This window comes from Vidua macroura, chromosome Z (assembly GCF_024509145.1).
Source record: "Vidua macroura isolate BioBank_ID:100142 chromosome Z, ASM2450914v1, whole genome shotgun sequence".
NCBI classification, from domain to species: Eukaryota; Metazoa; Chordata; class Aves; order Passeriformes; family Viduidae; genus Vidua; species Vidua macroura.
The window spans coordinates 62,274,218-62,301,767 of NC_071611.1; the positions used below are offsets into that span (position 1 = coordinate 62,274,218).

At 41.8% G+C, this 27,550-nt stretch overlaps 1 protein-coding gene across 6 annotated transcripts in view; it reads right to left on the minus strand.

Annotated features, from left to right (window-relative positions):
- Window positions 1-5,561: 5,561 nt before the first annotated feature.
- FAM172A (family with sequence similarity 172 member A) overlaps window positions 5,562-27,550 on the minus strand; it is a 264,470-nt gene continuing 242,481 nt past the window's right edge. For all 6 annotated transcript variants that reach the window (XM_054003613.1, XM_054003615.1, XM_054003614.1 and 3 more), the window contains one exon: window positions 5,562-7,788. In XM_054003613.1, the coding sequence (XP_053859588.1) occupies window positions 7,646-7,788 (143 nt within the window). In that variant the 3' untranslated portion in view covers window positions 5,562-7,645. The remainder of the gene's footprint in view (window positions 7,789-27,550) is intronic.

Sequence of the window (27,550 nt, forward strand, 5' to 3'; positions counted from 1 at the left end):
GGAAGGAAGGAAGGAAGGAAGGAAGGAAGGAAGGAAGGAAGGAAGGAAGGAAGGAAGGAAGGAAGGAAGGAAGGAAGGAAGGAAGGAAGGAAGGAAGGAAGGAAGGAAGGAAGGAAGGAAGGAAGGAAGGAAGGAAGGAAGGAAGGAAGGAAGGAAGGAAGGAAGGAAGGAAGGAAGGAAGGAAGGAAGGAAGGAAGGAAGGAAGGAAGGAAGGAAGGAAGGAAGGAAGGAAGAAGAGAAAAAAGAAAAGAAAAGAAAAGAAAAGAAAAGAAAAGAAAAGAAAAGAAAAGAAAGAAAAGAAAAGAAAAGAAAGAAAAGAAAAGAAAAGAAAAGAAAAGAAAAGAAAAGAAAAGAAAAGAAAAGAAAAGAAAAGAAAAGAAAAGAAAAGAAAAGAAAAGAAAAGAAAAGAAAAGAAAAGAAAAAAAAGAAAAGAAAAGAAAAGAAAAAAAGAAAAGAAAAGAGAAAAGATCTAGGAGAATATTCAGTGCTGCTAAATATTTCCCGTGTGGAGTTGCGAAGGGCTTTGGTCCAGGCGTCTCCTTATGTATTAAAATTCCTGGGCGAAGGATCCCGCGCTGTGGGAAGTGGGGGAGGGGGGTTGTGTAGCCAAAACAAGCCAGAGCCTCCCGCAGCGGCTTTCGCACCACAGGTACCCGCTGGTGTCTCCGCCGCGTTTCCTGGGCAGTCCCGCACGCCCTCCTCCCAGTCTGAGTTGATGGAGGCTTGTATCAGGCCGGGGGAGCTCTGGCGGTTACCTCGAGATCACCCTCGGGGAGCCCCAAAACGACAAAGGGACGGCGACCCAGCAGCGCCGCAGGACTGTGGGGGGCGGATGGACGAAGCAAACGGATTCCGGTCTCCGGCCCCTCCACCTCACCTGGGTGGCGTAACCGGAGTTGCGGGGGGCCCATGACCAACCCCTTCCAGAGACAGCACTTGCATCCCGGGGCGCTGCGCCAGGGACCGCGGGAGCGATGCTCCGTGCTCCCTGGAGCAAAGAAGAGTGGGGAAAACCTTGTGCGAGGGGTCTGGGCCCCGTAGAGGGGCACAGACCGGACATAGACCCTAGCACCGCCGGTTCCTGCTCACCACCCTGGAGAAGTGAACCGGGAAATAAACTTTTTCCTCATTTTTTCTCTCCCCTTTTGTCCGGAATCTGCAGGCGAGCGAATAACTACTCCGTGCTAGCCCCATGACTTCAGGTATGTCACGAAAGCCAAGTGGCAGCAGTGGCGTGATGTCCCCCTCCACGATCCCTCCCCGAGGGGGACTCCGCGGGACCTCCCCGGCGGAACGCGGGGGTCTAGGCACTCCTGGAAGATGGTAGTCGGGGCTGAGCACTGCCTGGCAGTAAAAGCGTTCCCCCGGGGGCGGTGAGAGGCCGCGGGGGGCGCGGGGACCCCCCGAGCCCTGAGCGGGCGCTGTCCTTGGTGCTGGGCCCGCCCCGGGAGCCGCCGGGTGCTGCTGCCCTCTGCAAAGCGCAGGTAGAGAACTCAGAGACTCCCTGGAAAGAACGGCACCCTGCCCCTTGGTGTCTGCCCCCACCGCGCCTCCGCTTGTCAGGAACGGTCTTGGCTTTGATCACAGCACCTACTTAGTGGTGTAGGGAGCCCACAAGAAACACTGCAATAAGCACCTGCAGTGCTCCTTGTTCGCAGTTCTGCATCCCCCTTTCCAGACCCCCCCTCCAAGCGTATACATGCTAAATTGGAAGAAAATACAAAGGAAACAATTTATAATCCAAGTAGCCATCACCATACAAAAAAACCACAAACATCTTCAAACCCCCAAACAACAAAATACCCCACCAACATCTGAAGCACCTATCAAGAAGTGTGTGAGAGGTTGATAACCCTCAGCCATTGGCAAAACTGGCAACGCCTGGCTCATTGTGAACAGACAGATCAGTGTTTGCAAGTTTCTGGTGATGTTAGGCCCTTTCTCCACAAGCCATAGGCAACAGGCCTGGACACAATATTATGGAGTATGTTATTTTTGTATCTGCATGTTGTGGGGAGACATGGAGGACCCTCCACATCAAGGGCTTTACTATAGAAAACATAATATTTTGGCAAGTTGATTTGGAAGGAGAAGGCATAAAGCAGTCTCAGGAGGAGGGGAGATGAGCAGGAAACTTACGTAATTGTAGCAGAGATAGCATCTTTAAAGAAGGTAGAATCTTGAAGCAGCCCTTTACCAGGCATTAGGGGATTAGGTAGGGCATGAGCAAAGAGAAATGGAAATGACAAAAGGAGATGACTGAGGCCTCTCCTCAGAGGGGTCAGCTCTCTCATGTGCTGCAGTTTAGTGGGAAATAACTGATGCTATTGTTTCCATTGGGACAAACCAGCCTGCAGATCAATCCTCTGTGAATATTCATATTTACTTGACTTCAGAGGAGGAATGTAGTGTGGAGGGGTAAGAGATGCTTCAGAGTGTGTTCTCATCTCTCTTTGGGTCTCCCTGGCGAGAGTGACCAGTGCTGGGCAGACCTTGTCCCTGCATCCCACAGAACCCCACGCCAGCAGTCAGACAAGGGTGGTGAGGAGACTTGTGTTTTAGCACTGTTTTTATTTCCCACTCATGTTTCACCTTGCTCCTCCTGCAAGGCGAGGAGGCAGTGCAAAGGTGGTGTCTGCCTGGAGCAGGTGTTTGGAGATCACTCAGGAGTCAAACGTGAGAAGTTGAACTTCTCAGGTGCTAGTCTGTGCTGGAAACCCATTTCCCCCTGGAAGGCTTCTGGAGTTGATGTTAAAGTCAGAAAAAAAGGAAAAAAAAAAAAAAAGGCACAGCAGAAGTGCTTCTCTCCAGGTTCTTAACCCACACAATGCGCAGTCCTTCCTTCCCAGGCACTGCTCTCGCTGGGGTCAGAAGATCACTGAGGGCCTTGTTACTTGAAATAGGCCCCTTTATAAAAGTTTATTCTTCCCAAGAGCTCAGAGGGACCCAACTGCAAGGCAGCAACCCATGTGAACTTTTACCAGTAAAGCTACGGCTTGAAGCCCAGAGAAGTTTTTGGGGTTTTTTCTGGATTGTTTGCAGTGAAGTTAAGTGTGGGTGGCATGTCCCCTGGGATAGGTGGTGCTCATCTACACTTCTAAGAGATCTTCCTGTACTTTGTGTGAATTATTATATTGCATTATATTGCACTATATTTATTATATTGTAGTAAATTGACTTAAAAAAAGAGCTAAACTTTTCTAGCAGTACTAGTGTGGATGGAAGAGGAGGACGTGGGGGATCTTCACTGCCAGTCAGTTCCCATCCCCAGGTTCTTTTCTCCTCATAACAAGGCATTTTGATTGAGAAGGAAAATTGGAGTATGTATGTCCTAACTGGAGCGTGTGGTTATTGTGCAACTGATACGCTAGAACAAATTCTGCAGCTCAGGAAAGGGTTTTCTACATATACCAAATATCCGTATCTTCATACAAGGATAGTACCCAGCTGAAACAATGAAACTGCACAGAGTAAATGGAATTCAACCCACTGGTCACTATGGGCTTGATAAGAGAGGGGGTGATTGTATTTTTTACATTTGACCTTTTTTTTTTATTTTAGTTTAATTTTTTGATTGTCACAATTTAAATGACGTTACTTAGGATGGCAAAATTGAGAGATGCAGTAAAGCTGCTTGTCTGAATCCACTTTGAAAAAAGAATGTTAGTGGGTTTGAAATCCAGATCTACGAGCTAATCTCTAGTTTTCCCTTCAAATGGAATTTAGCTACAAAGAGCTTGGAAAGATTTTGCATCTATTCAGGATGCACATCTTTAATTTTCTGAGAAGCAAAAAATCCACAAGAAACTTAATATAGCTCCTTAGGTTTTGCTTAGCATATGTGATAAAACATTGATTGTTGCAGTTTGGTGACCCATGAAATTTGGGGGTTAGTTTTCTCTTCAGACCAGAGCATATAATTATGCAAATAAAGTGCTGTCACTGATCTAGTGAAGTACTCTCTAACACATGCAATCCAAAATGGAACAGAAAAGTGAAATTTGTGGTATTATGATGATACAATGATAAATGACATCTCCTTTCAAGTTTTTCTAGAAGTACATTTTTCACACTTTGTCGAGTACGTCAACATAATGCAGACGCACACACACATGCACACGCACACACATCCCTGTGAGATCGAGATATCCATGCAGTCACACACACACATCCTTCCACTCTGTAAGACAGCTCTACCCTGGTGTACGATGGATGTACACATTCTTGGCAGGTTATTTTTGGTTTGGTTGACTTGAGAATGGTGCAATACGTGGCTCCATGCAGTTTTAGATGTGACACTTTTCATTTGTAATTGTGAATGAAATTTCTGGAGGAAAAATACTCCACTACCCACAGTAAGTGATGTTTCTCAGAGACAGAGGAAAAATACACATTTCCATGAAAAGCAGCAGCTTCTTCTGAGTCTGGGAGAATCACACTGTGAGAACTGTAAGTGTAACTGTAACCAGTGCACCACACAATGAAGATGAGGGATATCTTTGCTTATCCCCCACCCCCTCCTTTTTTCTTTCTTTTTCCAGACAGCCATACTGTGTTTGGGGGTCTGCTGACTGTTTTCTGCTAGGAACACTTCTTTCTTGCTCTCCATTCTTGACAATGAAGCACTGCTTTCGTTGGTCCCTGACTTTAATGGCAGCATTTTGACTTGCACGACGGTGTGCAAACCTTTCGGGTGGCAAGGAGCTGGGAGTTTTCCTAGATCCTGTTGTAGGGTCAGTTTTGTTGGCTTTCTGTTGTTGTTTTTGGTTTGGGGGTTTCTTGCGTTTTGGGTTTTTTTTTCTGGTCATTCTGTACTCGTAGCTCCAAAGCTACCTAGGGCAGAGGCTGTTGCACCATGTCAGACATCAGGGCGCTTTCCTGTGATGAAACCAGGAGAAGGCTGACATCAGACCTCTGTCTCCTAAAGACGTCATGGCCTGAGAGGCCAGCAGTTTGTATCTTTAAAAACATCAATCCAAAGGAATAGGCTAAATCACCACTCATCCCTCCTTAGTGTGCTGCAGGGTTACCACTGTCACCTTTCTATGCGACACTAATGTAGTGGCACATGTTGGGATGCTCCCACACCTCCCTGTCTTTCTGCAGACCATGTACCCTCTGCAGCTGAGGCTAGACATGCTGTGTCCTCCATCTCTAGCCCATGCTCCTTGCAAAAGGCCCTCTCCAAAAAAACTGATCAAACTCCTATCCTGGTGTAATTTTACGGTTTCATGTTTCTGAACAGCTAAAGGGGAGAGGATGGTGCGACCCACTTACCTATGTGGCTTCCATGTGGGGTATGCTGAGAGAAGCCCATGCTCATGTGGGCTGAGCCACAGGGCTGGACACACAGCCCACTCCATGGAACAAATGAGCTTCACCCCCCCAACACCTTCCAACCCCAACTCTGTAACCGTATGGGGTCAGGTTTGTAAACACACTTGCCCCCCTTGCATGTGTTCTGAGGCTGGTGGAGCTGCTGCCCATGCAAACCCAACCCTACCTGCCAGAGACAGTGGCTCCTGTGGAGCTCAATGCAAGGACACAAAGTGTGCAAGAAGGAGAGAAGAGAGCATATTTATTTTTTGTTCATTGCAAGCAGAGCAGTATCAGTGGTGAGGATCCCCTCTGCTCTACAGCCCCACACAGGAGCGATTATGTGTGCTGGGCCCAGGGTACAGTAAAGAAAAATTTTTAGAAAATGGTAAGTGTTACAGTAAAAATGTTTGTAGACTGTTTCTTATCAACAGTTAAAAAAATAGATCTGCTCCTCCAATATTTGGGCACCTTAGAGAGTCCATTTCACTTCCACAAAGATGCAGAGTGGCAGGTCTGGTGTGTGCATGTGCAAACTTCCCTGGCCTCTGCAACTTCCCCCGTCTGCGGGATGAAGCACGGACACCCAAGCCACACCACGTAAACTCTCGACTTACCCCTGAACACACAGGGTCCAGGGGGCTGGGGTGGACACAGACCTGGAGAGGGAAGGTTGTAGACCCCTGCAGCGGGGGATCAGGCTGGCCACAGGCAGCAGCATCCTCTGACTGGGAGTACAGAGACCAGAGGTCAGAGGAATCCAGGTGCAGTCCTCTCCCCGCAGCAACAGGTTCCCCTCCAGGAAGAAAATCTGCCAGGCACAGATACTGCACTTCCCTCCACATAGGCATGGCCCCCCCCAGGGATTTGCTCCAAGCACCCCTCCCCAAGGGCAGAGCTCAAATGCAACGAAATGACAGGAAGCAGCAGTTGGGGAAGTGAAGTCCTGCTGCCAGTATTAGCAGGTAGGGATGTAAGCTCTCTATGGGTGCTGTGAGCCACCCACGTGGAGGATTTAGGCCCAAACCCAGCTGGGTTTCCCTTCACACCTCACTATGAGCACTTCTGCTTTTGCTCCATGGCATAGGAGGGTGCCCCTGTTTTGGCACTGTCTCGTTTCAATGCTCCCCACCACCACTTCTGGCCCCCAGCTGTAGGATTGGACACACTGTATGAGGAGAGGGCAGGATTGGGTCCAAACCTCATGTTTGAGTGGCCCCTCTTTGCCACTAACAGCATCAGTGGCAAGGTGGGCATGGCCATTAAAGAAAGGACAACTTTAATTTAGTATTATCAACACCAAAGGAGCTTAATTAGAGTGCTTGCTCACTACGCATGCTATCAAGCACATCTTTTCCCTTAGTTTTAGTGGAGAAAACCTGCCTAACAAAAGAGTTATGGCTACAGCAATACATTCCTATGCATGGTGTGAAATCCTCACACAGAGTGCCCTGCTGGCCAACCTTTGTCAGAGAGACTGGGAAAGTGGGTAGGAACCTGTGAGTTTAGGGAAAAGGGAATAACTATGGGATGGCAAGTCATTACAAACCCAGCCTATGAAAATGGAAGCATTTTTGTGTTTAAAAATAAACAAAAAAATATGCTGTTTGTCTCTCTCTTTTTTTTTTCCTGTCATATTTCACAGTGTGTTCCAGCCTGTTAATGTATAGGCATTTTTTTAAAGTAGAGCTTTCCAAAGGAAGAGAAGATTTACAGATAATGCCATTGATCTAGAAAGAGAAAACATCTTCAACAATGGAGCCTTTCGAGAATTCTGGGCCAAACTTCTTGGACACTCTTGCCAGCAGAAAAATGAGAGAGTTAGAAGTCAATTCCACTTGGTCCCAGAGAAAGAGAAGGATACTGGGTGTAAAATCATAGGCTGGTTAACACGTTTGAGTTAGGCCCGTCTTTTAAAAAAGGGCAATTCATATTTTGTTCTGTCTCAAAATAGAAGGAAGCTGCAAAATATCCTGTAGGCAATAGCACTGCGATGAAGCTGTTAAATTCTGGCATCAGCTGGGTGCAGGGCTATGTCAAGGCAATTAGAGCTGCACCATGCTGCAATGTGCAGTACCACTGTCAGCCTTAATCTGCACACTGATGGGCAGCACAAAATCCAAGTTACAGCCCACAGGAAGCACAACCAGTGAACCCATATTGCTTTGACAGTTGCACTCATCTAGAAATAATGCAAAATGCTATTTAGATGTATACATCACGACCCTGTGCTCTAGGAAGAAAACAATCTAATGAGGGGCTGGGAGACTCCTTGCAGAAAACAAGCAGCAAAGACATTGGTGGTGGTGGGTTTTTTCCTGCACTCCTTTTAGAATTCTTCGTATTTTATCCTGTTGGAGCGCCGTGTTGGGGTTGGTTTCACCAAGCTGTTCTTCGCCTTTACAGCCTCACTGAAGAACTTGAAAACAGATGGAAAACTCTTCCAAGAAGTTAGTTCATGGCGTTCTGTACCTGCAAAACACAAAGGTGACAGTTTGACTAGGGGTCGTTCTGTGACTTGCTGGGTGTTCACCGGATAAATACTCCATAAAATGCAAAAATTCAAAACTTACGGAAGACACCCAGCTGCTGCAGCTGGTCTGGTGGGAGCCTTGGAAGGGTTAGAGCTGTCCTGCTGCTAAACTCTGGGGCAGCTGACAGGAACAGCTGCACACACATGCAGACAGACACATGCACAAACATACACATACGCACACGCACAGCTACGCACATCATAATCAGGAACCCTCAACATGTCTCAAATCTGGGAAAATAAGGTCCCAAAGCACTCTGCTAATAAAAGCTTCATTGAAGCACCTCACCTATCTGGCCTACCTTGGGAAAAAGGAAGTGTCCACTTTTCAGACCTACTTTGTATTCTTTATTTTTCATTTTATACTGCTTTTAGCCTGGCATATCTGTTTTCAAGTGAAAAAGATCACTTGATCTGAACTACATCTCATGCATCACGAAGGCGTCCTTTGTGCACCTGCTCCCACAGATAATATTGAGGCAGTAAAGTGGACTTTTCCTGTTTATATCTTCCCTCTACACACAGATTTACCTCTGTATTTTATTTTGGTGTATGCTTCTGTTGTTTTGCAAGTGCCTTCCTCAACACATTTGCTTTATTTAAATAACCACACTCCCTCCTCCTTCCCCCCACCACCAATCCCCAAAACAAAACCAAGACAATGGAGATAGGGAGCCAAGGGGTGTGAAAGAGTTGGGACCTCTTCCGCGGTAACCCAATTATGCAGAGATGCTGCCTGGTAGTCTTTGGATCCTGGGCCTCTGTTTGATACTTTAACATTGCTAATGATAATTCTTTAGTCAGTGATAGTAGGTCATTGCTATGGTTACTCTACAATGGTGCAACACTTCACTTTCCCCTTCAGCTATATCCCCTTTGCTACTGAGACCCAGCAACCACATTTATTGCCTAGCAACAGTTCTGCGACAGTATCACAATCTGAGGGTAACAACAATGAGGGACACAGTGGCCACGGCCTGGCAGGTGGAGAGGGATGCTATCCAGGGTGGATGATGGTCCCTGCAGGACACAGGGTGGCCATCAGTACTTGGGGATATGGGATGGCTGCTCTGGCATGGCATTTGCTGCATAACCAGCCTCACATCCCTGTCAGGACTCTCTAGGCATCCATCCATGAAGCATCCTTGGTGGGTCCACACACACCATCCCTTCCATAAAGTCTTTGATGGAGGCACTACCTGCCACATTGCATGTCCCTGCACCCTCAAAGGCAGCCATCACACAAGCAAAACAATCCTCCAAAAAACCCTCTCTGGAAAGACACTACTTCTCACACAAAGAGATGTTTTTGTATGAAGAGCACCCATGTCACGTGCACACACAGATTTTCCTCCCCCTCTCCATATTCATTGTACAGTGATAATTCATGATATCTTCCAGAAATTTCCCACATGCTCCTTTTATACAAATGCTTTCCACCTTCAAATTCACCCATCATTGTAGATATTCTCCTCGCTGAGAGGCAGTCCATCTTATCAAGTGTTGGACTTGGCAGTGCTGCGTTTCATTGGACTCCATGATCTCAAGGGTCCAACATAAAAGTTTCTATGACTCAATCCTGGCAGGTGGCTTTCAATACAGATCACCTATCCCATCCCCTGTAAGACACCTCATAGCAATACTCATCAAGACTTTTTCCCCACCTGGGAAACACAGAAGTGGCCCAAGACAGCAGGAGGATAAACCTTCCCTTCTAGCAAAATCTGCAGCCTAAGAGACACGTCCCTGAGTTTATGGCTTGTATCGGTATACTATAACTGCCCACTGCAACCAAGCACACAAAAGTCATCTACCAAAGCTGATTTTATGCAAGGATAGGCTGTCTTAACACACAGTAAGGACATGCCTGCACAGGGTTTCACCTCCTTCCCACATGCCTGTTTCACACCATATGGTGAACACCTCTTTGAGCCCTGAAGGCAAAACATCTTTCCATGTGACTTTCTCGTCCCTACACTGACATCTCCCACATGAACACATCTTTTTCACTTCTGCCTGTCTGCATTCTCTGTCTTGATTGTAATAGTCCTCATTAATATCCACTGGATTGAGGAAAATATAGGCTGCAAATACTATGTTTTTTTTCCCCCTTTATTCCTTTTTCATCAACAACCTTCCTCCCCTGTAAAAGGGTCATCCAGAAACAAAAAATGACAAAACAAAAAACAAACGACAAAACAAAAAAAGGAGTAAGTTTCTGAAGCCTCCCTGTGTCTTTCTTCATCCTGCCTTCTCCCATGCACTTTTCTCATGTCCCCAGGTGAGATCATGCTCACATTCACTAGTGTTACTGAAACTGACTAACCTACAGCTTTCCTGTGGCAACTCCTCTCAACCCACTCTTCTCAAAAAACAATTCAAGCTTTGAGTCTAGAGGGACTCAATTCAGCAGTCTCAAGCAATTTTAACACTCCCTATTTTCCTTTTCCTAGTAACAATCTTACTGGCAGATGAACAATTTCCCTGGTGATAAAATCACTACAATGGGTATTTAGTTTCCAGGATTATGATGATTCTTTGCTTGATTAATATTGCAATACGAAAAGCTTGCTAAGTATCTGCCTTAGCCCTTTACAGTCATTTTTAAAGGTTGAATTTTGCCCTTACATATTCACATTCAACTACTACTAAAGGGAAAGCCCTAAAAATTTAACATTGCACACACTGTGCATTTATGATTTGTATATCAAAGGCTTGGAAAATTCAACTGAAGCAAGTGGAATTATGTCCTAAGGGTGACAACAGATTTTGGCCATAAGATTTTTGCCAGAGAAAAAATATAATTGATGACTGCAATCTCAATTGTGTATTTAGTAGTACATAGATGGAAATTAAATGCATTAACAGCCATCTATTTTTTGATAGAAAGAATAATTTTTAAGAGACAGACAATAAGAAGCAGTTGTTCTAAAGCCAATGTCCTCCAAGATATATATTCTTAGTACTCACTAATTTCAACAGTTGTGATGATAAACCATGATTCAATATATTGTATTAATTGATGGGCTGCTACACAATGCGTAGTGATTTCAGATATTAATTCTTTGAGAAATCTTAGGAATGTGGAAAAAATATAAAAAAACCTGTTAAGTGCGGGAAACAGCTAGAATACTCTAAAATATGCAAAGGCTAAATATAAAAAAAAAAAAAGTATAAATCCCTCCTAGTCCTAGCCCCACAGAGATAAATGACAGAAATGTTAAAAAGCAAACCAGCCCCCTGCTTGCCATCATGGAGAGATGTAGAGAGAAATGAATATATATTTTAACATGTGCATAATATCATTGGAAAGGAGCTCCAAAGAGATGGTGGAACCAATAATGTGTGAGGTGAAATGAGTAATGACAGTAAAACAGTGAACAAGTTCCAGAATCAATTTACCAAGCACCACAAAGAGATATATAATTAGAAATAATGAAGACTTGCCAATACCATTGTTGATACAAAAAAATCAGGTGAGGGAATACTTTTAAAAATTTAATATCCAAATCATCAGGCCTGGATGACATGCATATGTGGGCCTTCAGGGAACCAGTTAATGAACTTGCTGGACTACTGGCAATTATTTCTGAGAATTCATGAAATGTATGTACAATCAGGTAGGCACCAGAGGACTAGGGTGGGAATGAGAAGAAAAAAAAATTCTGATTTGAGAAAAGGAGGATTAATTGAAACTGGCTACCACACATAAAATTCATATCTGAATATCAGTAAAGAAAGAGATCAACATTATAAAAAATCACAAGCACCTCTAGAATAACAGCAGATGCAACACGCTCAAATTTGACAAGAACAGATAAAACCCAAACTTTACTGAATAACAAAAATCAGCAGGTGAGAGACTTATTCACTGCTGTGTATTTGACATAGGTCAGTGTAGCAACCTTGAGGCAGTGGGAACCAATGTAATCACTTAAAATGGATTATGACCCTCACTGCTCTAATGGGCTATGGTCACTCCTACGTCTCACTTGCAAATCAGTTGCTTTATGCCAGTCAAGGGGTCCCCAAACACTTGAGATCTAGAGTAATGCAGCTCCCAAATGTGTGCTGCCATGCCTGCGCTGGCTCTAGCTGCCAGCAGCATGTCTACCAGCAGCTGCAGTACACATTGTATTTCTACAGGGTCCAAACTCATCTCATCCCATCCCATCCCATCCCATCCCATCCCATCCCATCCCATCCCATCCCATCCCATCCCAACCCATCCCATCCCATCCCATCCCATCCCATCCCATCCCATCCCGTCCCGTCCCGTCCCGTCCCGTCCTGTCTCACAGATGCCGAGTTATGCCTCTCCAACTGTACATTATATCAGACTCTAGAAAATGGGCGCTGGCACACTTTTGGAGAAGTGGCTAAAGCATTTGAGAAGACAAATAATAAGTAATAATATGGGGTTGAAAATATACCTGTGAAGTCCCAGAAGGACTGGTATTTGGGCTCAAGTATTTTAAATGTGGTTATTAGTCATCTGAAAGAATACTGAGAATATAGATACTGAATATAGGAGTAGCATAGTGAATAGGAGATAGTACAAACATAAGAAGGAAATAAGAAATAATAATTAAAAGGGCAGCCTAAATGAGTAGAAAAAATAGAGAAGAGGAAAAGCAAAGATTGAAACTGGGAATGGTGCCTGCAGGGGTGGTGGTCAGACAATACGACCATGTGAATGATCCTGATGGCCATTTGAACACATGCATGCAAAGGCACTTTCACTGTCTTCCCTTTTCACTTCCACTCAGGAAAAGCAGATCTTCACCTAGCAAGGCTGACAAATTCCTCCAGCTGAAAGCAGAGTGTCTGGAGAGAGAAGAGCTCTGCAATCACCGTAATTCACTCTTGTAGAGCGGTTACTGGCTGTGCAGGACAAAGGTGCCCTCCTACAGTGCCTGCCCACTGTGTCAGACAAAAGCCTCCTCCCGCGGTGCTCAGAAGATGCACAGCACAATGGTGGTCTCCCGCCGCGTTTACAAGATGTGTGGGACAAAGGTTTCCTGCTGCACAGAAGCTGTGAGAGATCTTCATACGTGCCTTAGTGCTGAAATATTTCTGCAGAGAAAAGTTTCCAGGTTGAAAAGCTTCTCCACAGATACTAGCCACAGGGCTGACCTCAGGTCTGCTTCTCTAACTGACAGCTCATCTCTAAATAGTACGGGCTTCAAAATGAATTAAGGGTGTTCCACGCCTTGGGGTTTAGTCCCCACTGGGATGGAGAATTCTGCTGTTCTTCAACAAGGTCTTGCTCAGCAGAGAGTTTGCCCCCTGTGATCATGATCTACACTGAGACCCTGTCATGCTGCAAAATGTCAATGTGAGTAGCTTAGCCATCTTGTCTGTAGACAGTGGCAGAGGTTGCTTTTACATTTATGATTCAAGCTATCTATCTAAAAGGCACTCAGTCTTATCAGAACTTGATTCAAATGGCTCAGAGGTTAAAATACACACTTTTGTGGGCATTTACAGGAACAGAAACACAGGAACATTATTAAACAGGAAAAGCAACACAATTAATTTCTCTTTTACACGTAAACTAACAGATAAGCCAACTCCATCTGATGGTGTAGACAAGTGTGACAGACCTTTCAGAAATGAATTTTTCTCCTGAAAGCTATAAATCAATGGAAATTTCTTTCTTTCTTTATCACATTATCTACACACACATCGAAGAACTTCTTTAATTCTTAGGTATTCAGTTCTGCAATTCTGTAACTCTGTAGGAATATAACAATACTGTCCAAATAAGCATTTAGCTGTGAATAAGAGATGCTACCTGCCTGTTCTGCATACATCTTTCTGTATGCTAATAAATTACTTCTGTATCACAAAGCTATTTCTGAACAGGAATTTCAATTTTTTTACTCTCGAGTGCATCAGATATTATCAAGTATGACATAACTACTTTTAATTCATAAGGTTTCTTTTAAAATTCCTTAAAATTCCTTTATCCTGTTGATCTGCATGGGAAAAAAATACTATGGTCTTTTTGACTATTTTGGTTTACTGACGTAAACATCCAGGCCTCAAACTCCAAAACAGAAGAAGCTCTCAGAGTATCCCCAGTACAGCTAATGAAAAAGGAGATTAAAAAAATACACATTGCGTCAAGTCACTCAATAGTTCTGACTAGGAAAATGAGAGCTTCAGGAAAAATTGTGAATGCGTCCATTAGCTCAAGAACATTGAGATTCAATGACCATAGGAGTTTTTGCATAAGCACTTCTAGATGTCACAATGGTAAAGAAAGGTTAAAAATTTAGGCACAATAAGGATATAAGTTAAACTGCAATGAAATGAAAGCAGTTATTTCTGAGGGAACATAAAAAAACCCTAACCTCAAACCAGTCCCCAAACTTTGATGTGTTTAGTTTGGCTAAGAAGTAATCATTTATGTAGTCATGGACATGATAATAATCTGAAAGTGACTGTGTATGAAAATGAATTCTTTGGAGAAGCCAAGAGGGAAGAAACAGAACAACTTGAAGACATGAAATACAGCTCATTAAGTTGGCTTAGACACACAATAAACTGGTTAAGACTCAATATAAGAAAAATCATGGCAATGCTGGAAACTAGACTGCACATACTAAAGGCATTTTTTACTTATTTATTATCTATGTGACACAAAGCAGTGCTTATTTTTGCTGGACACATATTATCTATAATAATCTTTAGTGGGATGATGAAAACAGAGCAACAAGCATCCTACCAAGAAAAAAGATCACCTCTGGACTCCCATACTTGCAATTGGTTTTTCTTCCATCCCTTATTTACAACATACCAACTTCCCACAAGAAGCAAGTGGTTAAGAAAAGTAAAAAAAAAAACATTTAGTAAACTCCTCTTGCCCTCTGAGCAACAAGATGCAAAGATTCACACAAAAGCTCATTGCAAGCAAGGTCTACAACGCAGGAAAGAGATAGGAGTCTGTCTAACACAACCATCATTATTTTCCACTACTCTTCCTTTAATATTAAGGGTAGTCCCATGAGTACAGGTCATTTGTTCCTCTACATATGAACCGGCCAAATAAGTGAAACTTGTGAGGTCTTTCTCTCCTGGCCACAGGTTACCAAAAGTTATGTAATTTTCTGGTCCACCAGAGTCAAGCAATTTTCTTTTGAGTATATATTAAAAAAGGTAAAGATGGTGTCTGAACAACATTCTCATAGGCAGTAATTTCCAATGCAACAAATTTCTGCAGGAGAGCAAGCCATTTCCTTGAAGAAAAGATCCAGTATGTATGCAATATTATGCAACCATAGATTTAAAACTCATGTTAAAAATGATGTACCATGCAGAGAGAAGTAGGTAGGGTTTGAAGTTATTTTTATATTGATATATGTGTTCACCTCTCTACTGCTGTCTTTATCCCTATCTCTATACAATCTTCATATATCTATCTCCATCTATATAGTATGTGTATCAACAACACTTTCTGTCTATCATCTATCTATCCCTCCATTTATCTATGTAACTTCACCCTTACCGTATATAAAGACAAGTATAAAAATTCCTTACCTGACAAATGCAAAGTGGGATAGCCAGGTTACATCTTACAGAGGTATTTTTCGGCTAAGAACATACCAATGGAAGGCGCAGGATCTCACAAATGGAAATTAAGAATAGGTTAGACAACCATGTCTTAGGACTATTATGGGTCTAGCTGACCTCACCTAGGGCAATATGGACAAATTAAGTAACCAATATGGACAAAGTAACTTCCTGAGTTTCTTTCTTTCCAGCCCTGTCTCTTCTGTGACTTCATTAGCTTTATTTAAGCAACACCTAAAATTGATTGTATTAGCAAGGTACTTCACAGTAGCTCTGAAGCATTTGAATAATACACATTAGTGAGATAATTTTTTAAATGCACGTGAATTTTTTCTATCATGAATTAGGAAAAAAATCAATATAAAATTTCAAGCAAGAGCACAAATAAAGTAGATAGAATTTCAAAACAATTATTTTCTCAACCAGGAGAAAGGAAAAATGGTTTTTAAATAAATAAGTTTTGACCTGCTCAGAACTTAACACTTCATGAGAAAACTTACAACCACAAGACTTCTTGGGTCAGACCAGTGAAAACCAACTGTTCAAGCCTCACAGCTTCCATAGGTTATAAACCTAATTTACCTCACAGATCTTAATATGCTGCAGCATGATGCAAGCCGTCAGTTATACCCCCTTTTCCTCATTGCTTTGCAAAAACACGTCTAACAGAGTTTTGTAAGGGAGAAGTCATCATTACTGTGCTTTTGCAAACCGAGTGGCTCAGCCAAGATGAGGAACGGACCTGAGCTCTGCTGAGCCCACAGCAGGAGCTCTGTTCATGCAGCAATGCTGCCGATGTTAACAAGCATACAGGTTTTATAAAATATATTTAAACTCATTTAAAACATTCTGCAGCAATTCCTGCAAATTACTTTAATCTGAAATACTCAAGGGATGATTTTTAAATCTGAGTTTATTCCAAAATCCCACAGCTTTTTGCTGCCTATGAGGCAGAGACCTGAAGAGTACACACTCTTGGTATCTTGTGAGAACTTTCCTAATTCAAGAAATTCATCAGTGATACCAGGACTGGGGAAACAGGAGAAGGGAAACAACCAGCTGCATAGAAAATGCAGCTCTTCTTTGTAAGGATATTTTATGATTATTTGTTTCTAAATAGTAATTATGCCATCAAACAAAGGATTCACCTCCTTACATTGAGAGGTGAAACTAAAGGACCTAAATCAAAGTGATCCTGAAAATCCCAATTCAGTCACTCACCACCTCCTGAGGAGTCTGAGCTCCACAAACACCTGAACTCCTGACCTTAAAGTTTGCACTTATAATGATATCACTTCTGGACATGCTCAGAAACACATCAAGCTTGGCAGCGAAAATACTCCCAAGGGTCTCAGTCAGATAGAGTGTTTCCATGTCTCCGTCTTCCCCTGCCCCATAATGCTAAGTAGGTGTCCAAGCCACAGGGGCAGGAATGCCTTCTAATCTCCTTCTTAAGCCTTCATTTCAAATGGATCTCTTCCTACTCCTTGCCTGTTTTTCATCCACCTGGGACACCTGTTTCTCCAGAACCCTGTTTCTTCAGGAAATCCGATTCTGAATTCTTCTTCTATAACTTGCTCACCTGGCAGTTCTCCTTGAACTCATGCTCAGTGCCTGGCCTTGATCTTGTTCCATCTCATCCACACACTGATCCCAGCTGTCCTGTTCTTGTGGCCCAGCAATTGCTGCCTTTTTCTGACTTAGCTTCAGTTATTTCAGGAAGACCTCCTCTACCTCATTGCTAGTGCACCCATCCAATTTCTCCTCACAAACACCTTTGTCTTCCAGCTGCTGGCATGAAACACATCATTCTTCTCCATGTTTTCCTGTGTCTTAACAGCAAAAGCAAGTCTCAGGTCTGACTGGCAAGTCAGAAAAGTATTTGGCAAGTATTTAAAAAAGCTGAACACAGGATGCTCCTACTACCCAGATATAGTGGTGAGGGTAGAAAAAGAGGACAAATCTGTGAAAATGCAGTTGCCCTACTCTGCAGGATCAGAGAAATATGAGATATTTATCTCCTAGGTGAGAATGATGGTTTCATGGGAAATTCAGGGCATTTTCCTAATGATTTAATGGAAAGGAAACATATCTGAGTTTGTAAAATGCCATGGGAGATGAAGCTGGGCCACCAGAACACAAACAACAAGTAACAAGTGGAGTTAAAAAATCATGTTCGGGGAGTAAATAACAAATTACTTTAAGTTTGATAAAATTTTAGTTATGCCAAGTAAGTATAAATAAATTTCTGGGAAAAAAAATTGCAGATCTGAGGTGTGAATAACCCTTGTGCACTTGCAGTAAGTAATTTATGATTAACCCATACCATATAATTTTTTCTTGCTTGTGTTACACTAACTGCTGTCTATATATGTACACATATTACATCCCCCCATCCTGTGCATCTAGGACTTACATGATCCACTTCCAGGTGTCTGCATAGCTGTACTAGTGAGAAAAATGGTGAGAAGATGGTGAATGGTGAGAATGATGAATGGTGCTGTTTCTCCAGTGAATTTACACCAATATAGTAAGGATTAACTTTCTTTTATTAGTATAACATTTGCTGGGAGTTGTTAATGAACATTCTTGAAGAAGGCAGGTGACTGATGGTAGGGTTTTATGGATGATGATCATTGTTGTGGGTTAAATACATCTGTGCTGCAATCATAAAATTAATAACCTCTACAGCAACAGCTTTACATATGGCTGTCTTAGAAGAGTTCCACTTGTGTGACTCACAACCTTTGGAGACGTCATTTATAATTTATACCAAATTTGAAGTGCAAAGTTTTTTCTCTCCCACAAGTCATGGTAATCAATAAGGGTCTGCACCTAGTACAGACTGATGAGGTGAAGTGTGTGGCAAGGATCAACTGCACTGGGCAAACAACCCAGCTCATAAACATGGTTTTGCAAAAGAGCTCTCCAGTGGCCCCATTTCCACACCTATGCTGTGAGAGCAAATAATTTTTTGTAGGGGTACCATTCCTGCTTAGTGTTGCAAACTAAATTAATTGCATATTTGCCTCAGAACTACTCAGAAACTTGAGGGATTTTCACATCACCCAGATTTTAGGCTTCTGCCATCTTATTCATAACACATCAAGACTTAATGTGGGATACTATGAAGCCCCTATATCATGGAAACTGGCAATTTAAGACTAGACACTAATTCAAAAAAGGCTCTGCAGATGTGAATTATACTAAATTTAACTAAGCTTAATAATATCACACTTCCTGTGACTTAACCTCAGAGATGTCACTAGAGGGACTGTTTGAGATGAATGATCATAAAGCTGCATTTCACTCCCTGCTTAACCCTCCTCCTTATTACAGCAGACGGCAGCTGTGCCTGGAAATGCACAGTATATGTGCCTTGCTTCCTAATAGCTTCTGAACAGCACCACCCAAAATCAGTCACAGTTGATGCTCAGGATACAAGGGCAGCAAGCCAGTCACGCGGCAAAGAATTCAAGACAGGCATCAGGTGGGTGAGGCAGTGAAGTGAGGCACAGGCAGAGTGAAGCCGAAGGCAGGCATACGGCAGATAAGACGAGAAGGCATGTTGTGTGCTGGCATGTGCTGACCTCTGCCAACAGCTCTCCTGACATCCCTGTCTATGGGAGTCAGACATGAGTATCAGTGTGGGAGGTGAGTCTGCCGACATTAGGAGGGAGAACTCAAAAGTCTGGGATGAACGTGAAGGGAAATATTAAGTTCATATTAAGGAAAAAAACCCACTCCAACCAAATAAATCCTTTAGAGCTACAGATATTTACTATGGGTTTGCTTATGTGACTGGTGGGCTCCATTGCTGAGATCCGGCTGGAGAAACCACTGACTACTGGAGACCCAGCAGTCAGTGGGATTAGAACAGATAGGGGTTTCTCCTGGAGAAACTGCAAATCATGTTCTGCTTTACAGCCACATGGAAAACACATCAGGACACAAAACAACTCAAAAATCAGAGTTTTTATGCTAATCCAGTTTTAAACATCCAATTACCAAGTGGTAAGGTTTCTAACCATTCTATTTAAATGCTGCACTAACTAAATATGCTTCATTTGGGAGGCCTTACTTATTTCAAAACAGGAACTTCACTATTACCCTTAAAAAAAAGAATAGAACAGGTAACACCAAAGCTGTATCTTCAGGCTGACACAGTCACTTCAATGTTGAAGAAACAATTTAGGATTTCCCCACCAGCCAGAGGAAAAATAAACCCCAAACCCCCATCAAAAGACAGAAAACAATGTATTTGCAAATGCAATTTTCACTACAAAATACAATCCTGATCTAATAACTGATCTTTCCATGTGAAGTCTTCCAGCAAAACCAGTGCTGCTGAGACAGACTGTGGAAAAATCAAGAAAAATCTCTTGTGTCATGGTAGAGTTTTTTTGCCACACACTTAGTACTTATAAAGAAAACTACTTTCTTCTATCCAGAAAGATGGTTAAACCTTGGGAACTGGGAATAGAAACAGTAACTGCCAGGAAAGTATATTTGGAAGTGCAAGAGAGATTAAATATTTAAATGAGTTTCAAAATGCAGTGGTTCAAATTATTTTCTTTTTCTTACATCAAGAACCTCAGTTTTGATTTTTTCATAAAATTAGAACAAAATAAAAAGAGGTTGTCAAGGTAGTTTCTCTCTGCAGAATCACTGAACTGGAGTTATGTAATCTTGCATTAAAATTATTAGTTATTGCCACAGCTGGCCTACAAATATTACATTAAAAAAAGCAAGAAGAAAATAACTTAAATACATTTGGGGAGTTCTTTTGTTAATGGCCCATGCATATGTCTTGATACTTAATACTTATTGCTCCATTTTGGTTTAATTAGTCTAAACCACCATAGGTTGAATTTTTTCAAGCAATTTTAAAGCAAACTGTTGACACATTAGAGAGAAGACTTCATTGTAAAAACAAGGATTGAGGCAGAAGCTGAAATTTGTCTAAATAAGACCAATATCAATATGTACAAATGAAGAGACACCTAAAGTTTGACAGTTACTGCTCATAAAATCCTGACATGAGATAATATGAAAACTATCTCCTGTAGAGGGAAATTAGAGAGGAGCTGATACATGAACACTTGAGGAAAACTTGTGCTGTGGCTGGAACATTTCCTTTTAGTCTGAGGATAAAGGAAACATTACAACCACAATATTAAATTAAGAAAACATTTTTTTTACTCTGTTGTGAAAAGTGAAGAGTCTATGAGTGACTAAAAAGCAAAGACCTTGAAGCCATCAAAATTCCTATCTGTTTTATCATGTTTTACAGGTCCAGAATGACAAACGCTTCAGATCAATGGCGCTGCAGCCATGATTGTTACTTTTCACAGGAACCAAATGAAGTTTTACAGTGCAAATATTCCGCATTCTCATGGGCTTCAGAATTGCTCTTCGAGATCTGCATTCAGACACAAACTGAAAGCCTGCAAGACTCCCTCTGAGGAAGGGCAGCTGAGGGGATAGGACACTGTAAATGTAGGGTTTGCTCTCCTTTGTGAAGCTGGGGAAAGCAGCAGCCAAGCAGCTCAGGAAACTTCATGCCATGCTGAGGTCTGCGCATCTTGGCATCTGCAATGGGAGAATGGGTAGGAACGGTCTGGAGCAATGGGTGTGGTCAAGAAGATTTACTGCTTTTTATTGCAAAGAACTCACACCCCAAGGCAAACCTGCTTCCATGCAAAAATGTCTTCAGCAAAACTGGACTGCAACAGCAGCTCCTCTGCAGGTGCAAGAGGAGCAGTGAAGCCTGCTCACCGAGGTCATGCCTTCCGCAGCTGCAGAAACCTTCACAGAGCCTTGGTGTGAAGGACACCCTGCCCCATGCTGCACACTGACAAAGTGCTCCTGCTCTTTCACAGGAAGAGAAATGGGGCATGTAAATCCACTTGTGGTAGAAATGGCACATCCCATCTACTACCATGGCAACAGGTGAAAGCATTAGGATTTGCCCTGTAAGCATAGGAGCAAGGATGCTGGTAGGAAACAAGTTGCTACTGGTCTAAATTAAGAATAACCTCATGCATCATTTTCATATTTTCTGCTCAGAGATACTAAGGATGCGCATTGAAGGAATCCTACTGCTCAACTTGTACAATGCTGACTGGGCTGTACTTCTAAAATGCATGTAAGTACTTAAATTATTTTTCACAACAAAAGAGATTCAGTAAAAACTCCACAAAATCCCACAAGAAAACTGATAAAATTGTTACATACTTAACAAATCAACTAGTTGCAACAGCTTTGGTATAGCCTGAGAAGTGCTGAAATCAAATGTTTCCTTATGACATCCATTACTTAAGGGGGATTTCTGAAATATGAAAAGCAGATTTTTTTTGAGTTTCATATCCCAAATGGATCACAAAGGATTCCTATTGGACTTTGGTGTATAACTCAAGCAAGTCCTCTGTAGTTTGGGATCTCAATAGTTCCCTTTATAAGAGCCTGTTTTCAGTTTTGCCAAGCTAAGTATTTGGGATGAAAATTCCCAGGCTCTGTCTCTGCCTTAGGCTGATTATTATTATTTTTTTACGTTTCAAGTGAGAGGATTTAGTCACTTCAGGAAATAAGACTGAAGAAAAACATATTTTCGCCCTGCTGGGAGGAATAAAAAATGAAACAAACAAAAAACCCCCAAAAAAGTTCTTACAAGAACTTTGCTGAGTAGCTCCTCTGTCTCTGTTCTTCATAGTTTGAAATTTGGAAGGCAAGGTCCCTGGCATCCTTTTGCAACTCCCATGAAAAAACAGCCAGCTTTTTGCCTAGTCACAAGACTTTGTAAAAACTCATTTGCATATGCTCAGCACAGAGTCCACAGAATCTGCAAGTCTAAGTGGTCAAAGATTCCTCTGAACATGCTGTTTGCCCAGAATCGACTGGGCTAAGCCAGACTTTTTTTTGCACCTGCTGCTCCCAGATGTTGCAGTCTAATGTGGCATCAGGCACAAGAACTAAGTGCAGACAGCACTCCATCCTGGGCTCCAAATGCAGGCAGAACAAGGGGAGAAAGGGAAAAAAGCAGCCTAATGTAAATAGAGAGGAGAACTAGTCCATGGGTAGCAGATGGATGAGTGAATCAAGGCATGAGGTTGACTGTGTAAAAAGATCAAAGGGAAGTGAAATAGGAACACCAAGGAAAGTGAAGGGAACACCTCTGCAGGAGATGGAAAGACCTTGAAAAGCAGGGAACTGGCTAAAAAGAGAGGTTAGGAGGCAAACCTGAGGGACAGCACACAGTCTGGACACAGCAGGGACAGGTGTGCAGACATGGAGGGGAGGAGAGGCACAATGGCACATGACTCTCCAAACTAGGTAAGAACTGCCTTATGGGAGACTTAGTCTTTCCAACCAAAGACAAAACTGCCAATGCTTCATTCTTCCTTGGCTCTGGGTCACTGAGAAGGTGACAACCTACTGCACTAATAGTCTCAGCACCTTTACCTCGCTTCACCATCCTGTGTGTCTGAGCTCAAACTCCATGACTGAAATCTCCATTTCTGCAACTGACCTGCAGCCATAGAACATCACATGATAAAACTGCCTTTCTTAGTTTTATTGTGGTTGAAGAAAACAAATTTCACACAGAAAACTGTAATAGGAGAATATTTGAAGCATGCATGCTGAAGGGACAAGTTAAGGACATTCAGTTTAGTCAATGTCAAAATGGTTCAGGCAAAACTGAACGGGGATGGTGCTTACTGGTGCTGCTCTGGTACAGCTTGTGTTGACCTTGCAGAGAGTGTTATGCTGCCCTTGAGGATCACTTGTGCATTTCTCCACCAGATGCCTCTGTTGACCTTCAGCTATTGCCTGGGAGTAGAGAGAACTGGTCCAAACAGATGAGCCTTTTGCAACAAAATGTGAAATAACTTCATTTCAATACAGTACAATGAGTAAATGAAGGAGAATGTAACACAGTTTGAATATGGGAAACTCCTGTAATACATTGCTGTGAAATGTATATTGGCTATTACAGGGCAGTGAAAGGAATTGCATGCGTTTGGATAAAAAACCCCAGGTGTTTAAAGTAAAGACTAATGGCTATTTAAAAAAGTATCAATACGGAATTAAGCACATTAACAGAAAAAAACTTTACAGAGCCCCAGGCTCCAAGGAGGACTTTTTGAGCATCTATAGACACGAATCTCACTGTAAGCAGCTCACAGCTGAGCTGACTCTCTAATCTCTGCTGGTGGAAAGACATGGCTCTTTCTCATACAAAGTTTCCAGGTCACCTAAATTCCCAGTAGCCAAAGAAGTGCAAAGTGTCCCCTAATGGTCATTCTTATAAATTTACCTCATGGTAACTGCTATTTTAACCTGAGGGTGTAGTTGCATTATGTAGTTGTGATCACATATAAGAGGTAATACAGAAATAATGGTTTGTTATGGAAAAATAGATGAGGTAAACAAGAAGGAAACTGAAAGCCAAGCAACAAGGCAACTGAAAACTTTATGTTTCTATTATTTAATTCTTTCCCGAGATGTTAACTGAGAGTAATTTGAAGACATCATGAGTCCTTAATGATATTGTATGATCCAACAGGATCCCCTGCTGCAAACATGTAAGTGAGGTGACTTTTTTTTCACAGCAGTCTGTTATTCTGTTTCCTACCTGTTAAAAATAAACCTTGTTTAAGACAAAAGAATTACTTTGCAAGCCTACCCACAAGTTTTTCTTAGGATGATCCACAGTCCACCAAAAATCTCAGATGCATTAGCATCTAAACTAGCAGAGGAGCTGAATAACACTGGTAATTGGCTGAATGTAGCAATTCCAAGGGAAATCACAGGTTGGCTCAGTCTGGAGGATGCACAAGTCCTGCAAATCTAGTGGTACAAGAAAGAAGCTACAGAGCTGCACTCGCTGCAGGGGATAAATTGGTTTTGAAGGACACAACACAGGTAGGAGTACAAAAGTATGAAGTACAAAATGTTTGTATATTGCTTATGCTCCAGCATGAGCTTCAGCTGGTCTTTCACTGTAGCATAAGTCAATTAAAAGTTTAAATGTTTCATACATTGTTGGAGTTAAGGATGGCTGGTCACTAAAAGCAATATTATTCTGTAATCACATCACATGCATTTGTAGACTCATCTCTGCAGTTTGCTTCTGTAGCTTTAGATAACAGTTACTTAATTTTTTTTTTTGACATTTGGTTAACAGAACAGTGATAAAGAAAATGAGTAAATGAAAAAACTGTATGAAGAATCATGCAAAAGATCATAAATGGCAGATTAAGTATCAGCAATGGCAGCTTTAACAAGTATCTTATAGGAAAGAATAGAGCATCCAAGTTTTAACTTTGTATGATATATGATGCTATGATATATATGAGTTACTTATTTTGGAATGACAACCATGTGTGGTTTCTTTTCCTTGTGTCAGCTGCTAGCACATACACTTCTGTGCTAATATCACAGTATTCTTTGAGATAAAAAGGAATGACAACTGAATCACAGGCTGCTCTGCAGAAAGCAGAATCAATTACTCTCCCAACTGATCTAATTGAACAATTTCAAATACAACAAATCTGCTAAGTCCAGTCAAGTCATAGAAGGCTTCATTTCAAAAGCAGATACCTAATACTCATATGAAATATGTAGCAAGCCAGGCAAATTATGAAAGCATTAATACATCCAAAGAAGAAATCACCTTATAAACATTCACATTTGGTAGTATATTTAAGGCAATTACACTGCTCATGCAACATGTTACCATTTCGATAACACTACACATGTTGCACACTCTTATCCATGTTTTATGGCCCAGTAGCTTTTACCAACTATTGTTTGTTGCTCTATTTACTAGCGCCATATCACAACATACATCCTGGGCTTGGCAATGACAGATGTTGCTATACCTACTCTCAGCAGGGTTTTTTGCTTAGCACCACAGGATGCTCTACCTTGGCTCTGTACAGTACACAAACTGCTAATGCAAAAATCCCAGTTCTTAGTGGCTCTGAAAAGGCATAATGTTATAACACCGTGATTTATTCCAGCAGACTCTTAACCCAGGCACTTACCAGTACATTTTAAATTTCCTGACACAAAAGGGAAGGAAAATGCTGTCTCTTCCAACAGCGCCTATGTGCAGATGCCCTAGCAGTCAGTGCTTTGGTGTGCCTCAGTCTCTCAATTATTTGGCCAAAACTTTCCAATTACTAGTCAGATTTTCAGGACAAGAACTTTGCTACTCCCTTTCTTTTGAATGCAAACTGGGCACTAGCACAAACATTTCTTTCTTAAAATAGCAATATCCCATCTGTTTAACTCTCTAAAGTGAGAAACTCAGCAGCTAACCCATTATAGAATGTGGAATGTGCATAACACATGAATTAGTTTGCTGAACAATAGTTAATGGGCTATACTAATGTTTTTGGGTTTTTCCAGTTTTTCCTCTTCAAAATATCTACCTCTAAAATTTAAGTGATGTCATTAAGCATAGAAGACTAATTGGCAGGCTTCTCAGGGAGTAGGCAGGTAATGGTGAGTTTTCTTTAAAGGGCTCATGATACCTATGCTAATTTAAGACTATCTTTACTTAATGTGGATAATGAATGGGAATAATACTGTGAAGAATCTGAAACCAGAATAAAAACAAGTCTAAAATAATTTAGCTTTTCACTTTTTAAAGATAAATACCTGGGGGAAAAAAGTATTTCATTTCACAGAATTGCCAGCTTTGCAATCCATACAGGCCCCCTTACAGCGTTTTCAAAGAAAATAAAGATAGATCATTGTGCAAGCAGCAACATAAATTTCTGCTGTGGCACTTTTGCTAAAAGGAATGTTTGAGTTATGATTTGTAACAAGCTTTAGCTACGAAATGATGAAAACCTGGTACTTTCACAAAGCCCCATCAACAAAAAAATACAGCACATCAAGTAGCAGTGCTTAAAACCAGCCTTACACATGATGTGGTTCACAACTCTAGGGACCAAATGTCCTATCGATCACTTGAGATTTGACTCCATCACCTGGAAGCTTGAAGTTATGGGTCATGTTATTGCATGATGTAAATATTCCCCTTCAAACCCATCTGTTTTCTTTTATGATATCAAAAAATAAACCCACCAAAATTCTTGAACAGTTATTACATGTCTTGGATTCTTTTAGGAGGAACAGGCCAAAGTCAAGCTTGCTGAGCCATACGCCAACCAGAAACCCCATGGTTTTATAGATGTAAGTAGCTAACATTACTTCAGTGCGCCACACTGTCACAAAGGGGCATTCTAAGTGCTAAGGTTGTATGCCGAGCTATCAAAGATTCATACAGAAATGTACCAACATCCTTCATATAAAGCTAATCAAATTTGAAATTACTGACATGTCACCTGGAGGAGGAATTTGATTTATTATTTGCAAAGTAATCTAGAAAACAGTGAGATGCACAGCTATAAGAATTACTGTTATACTGACTTCATGACTTTATCTTAGTTTTTGTTGTTGCTTTTGTGCCTGCCCTAAACAATAATAAACAACAAAACTTTCTTTGTGCTGTTAAGTTGCATGAAGTTGAAATAAGGTTGCTTAGAAGCGTGTGGCTGCACAAGAGTCGTTTGCTATCAATTAATAATATGTGACAGAAAGCACAAAAAGCTTTCTTCTTTGCAATCATCCCATACTCAATGGGGAATGTTGCCAAAAGTCACATCAGTTCTATGACCTTCCTTGCTTGTTTCTGGGCGGCAGGACCTGATGTAGTAAGATCAGATATCATGCAAATAGCATGCAAGTTTTCAAAAGTCACTCAGTTTAAGTGCATACATAATTTGTAGCACATTAACTGATTTGTGTTCATAAATCACAACACTGGCGAACACAAACCAGGCGTTGCGTGTGGAGTTCTCAGGCACAAATGAACACTAAGCACCTGAAAGTCTGCCTCACCTTAAGCTTTACATCAAAGACATGACTTTGCTTCACAAGATGTAGACAGTGTAGGATCTCCCTCAAAACACAGCTGGCCAATTGCACTGCAGCATTTATTCACTGTGTTTTAAAACACAGTGCCCATGTATGCTGTAGAATGAGTTTTAGCAATGACATTTGCTCTTTGTTGTTCTGTATAGTTCTGTATGCATAAGAACACATGTT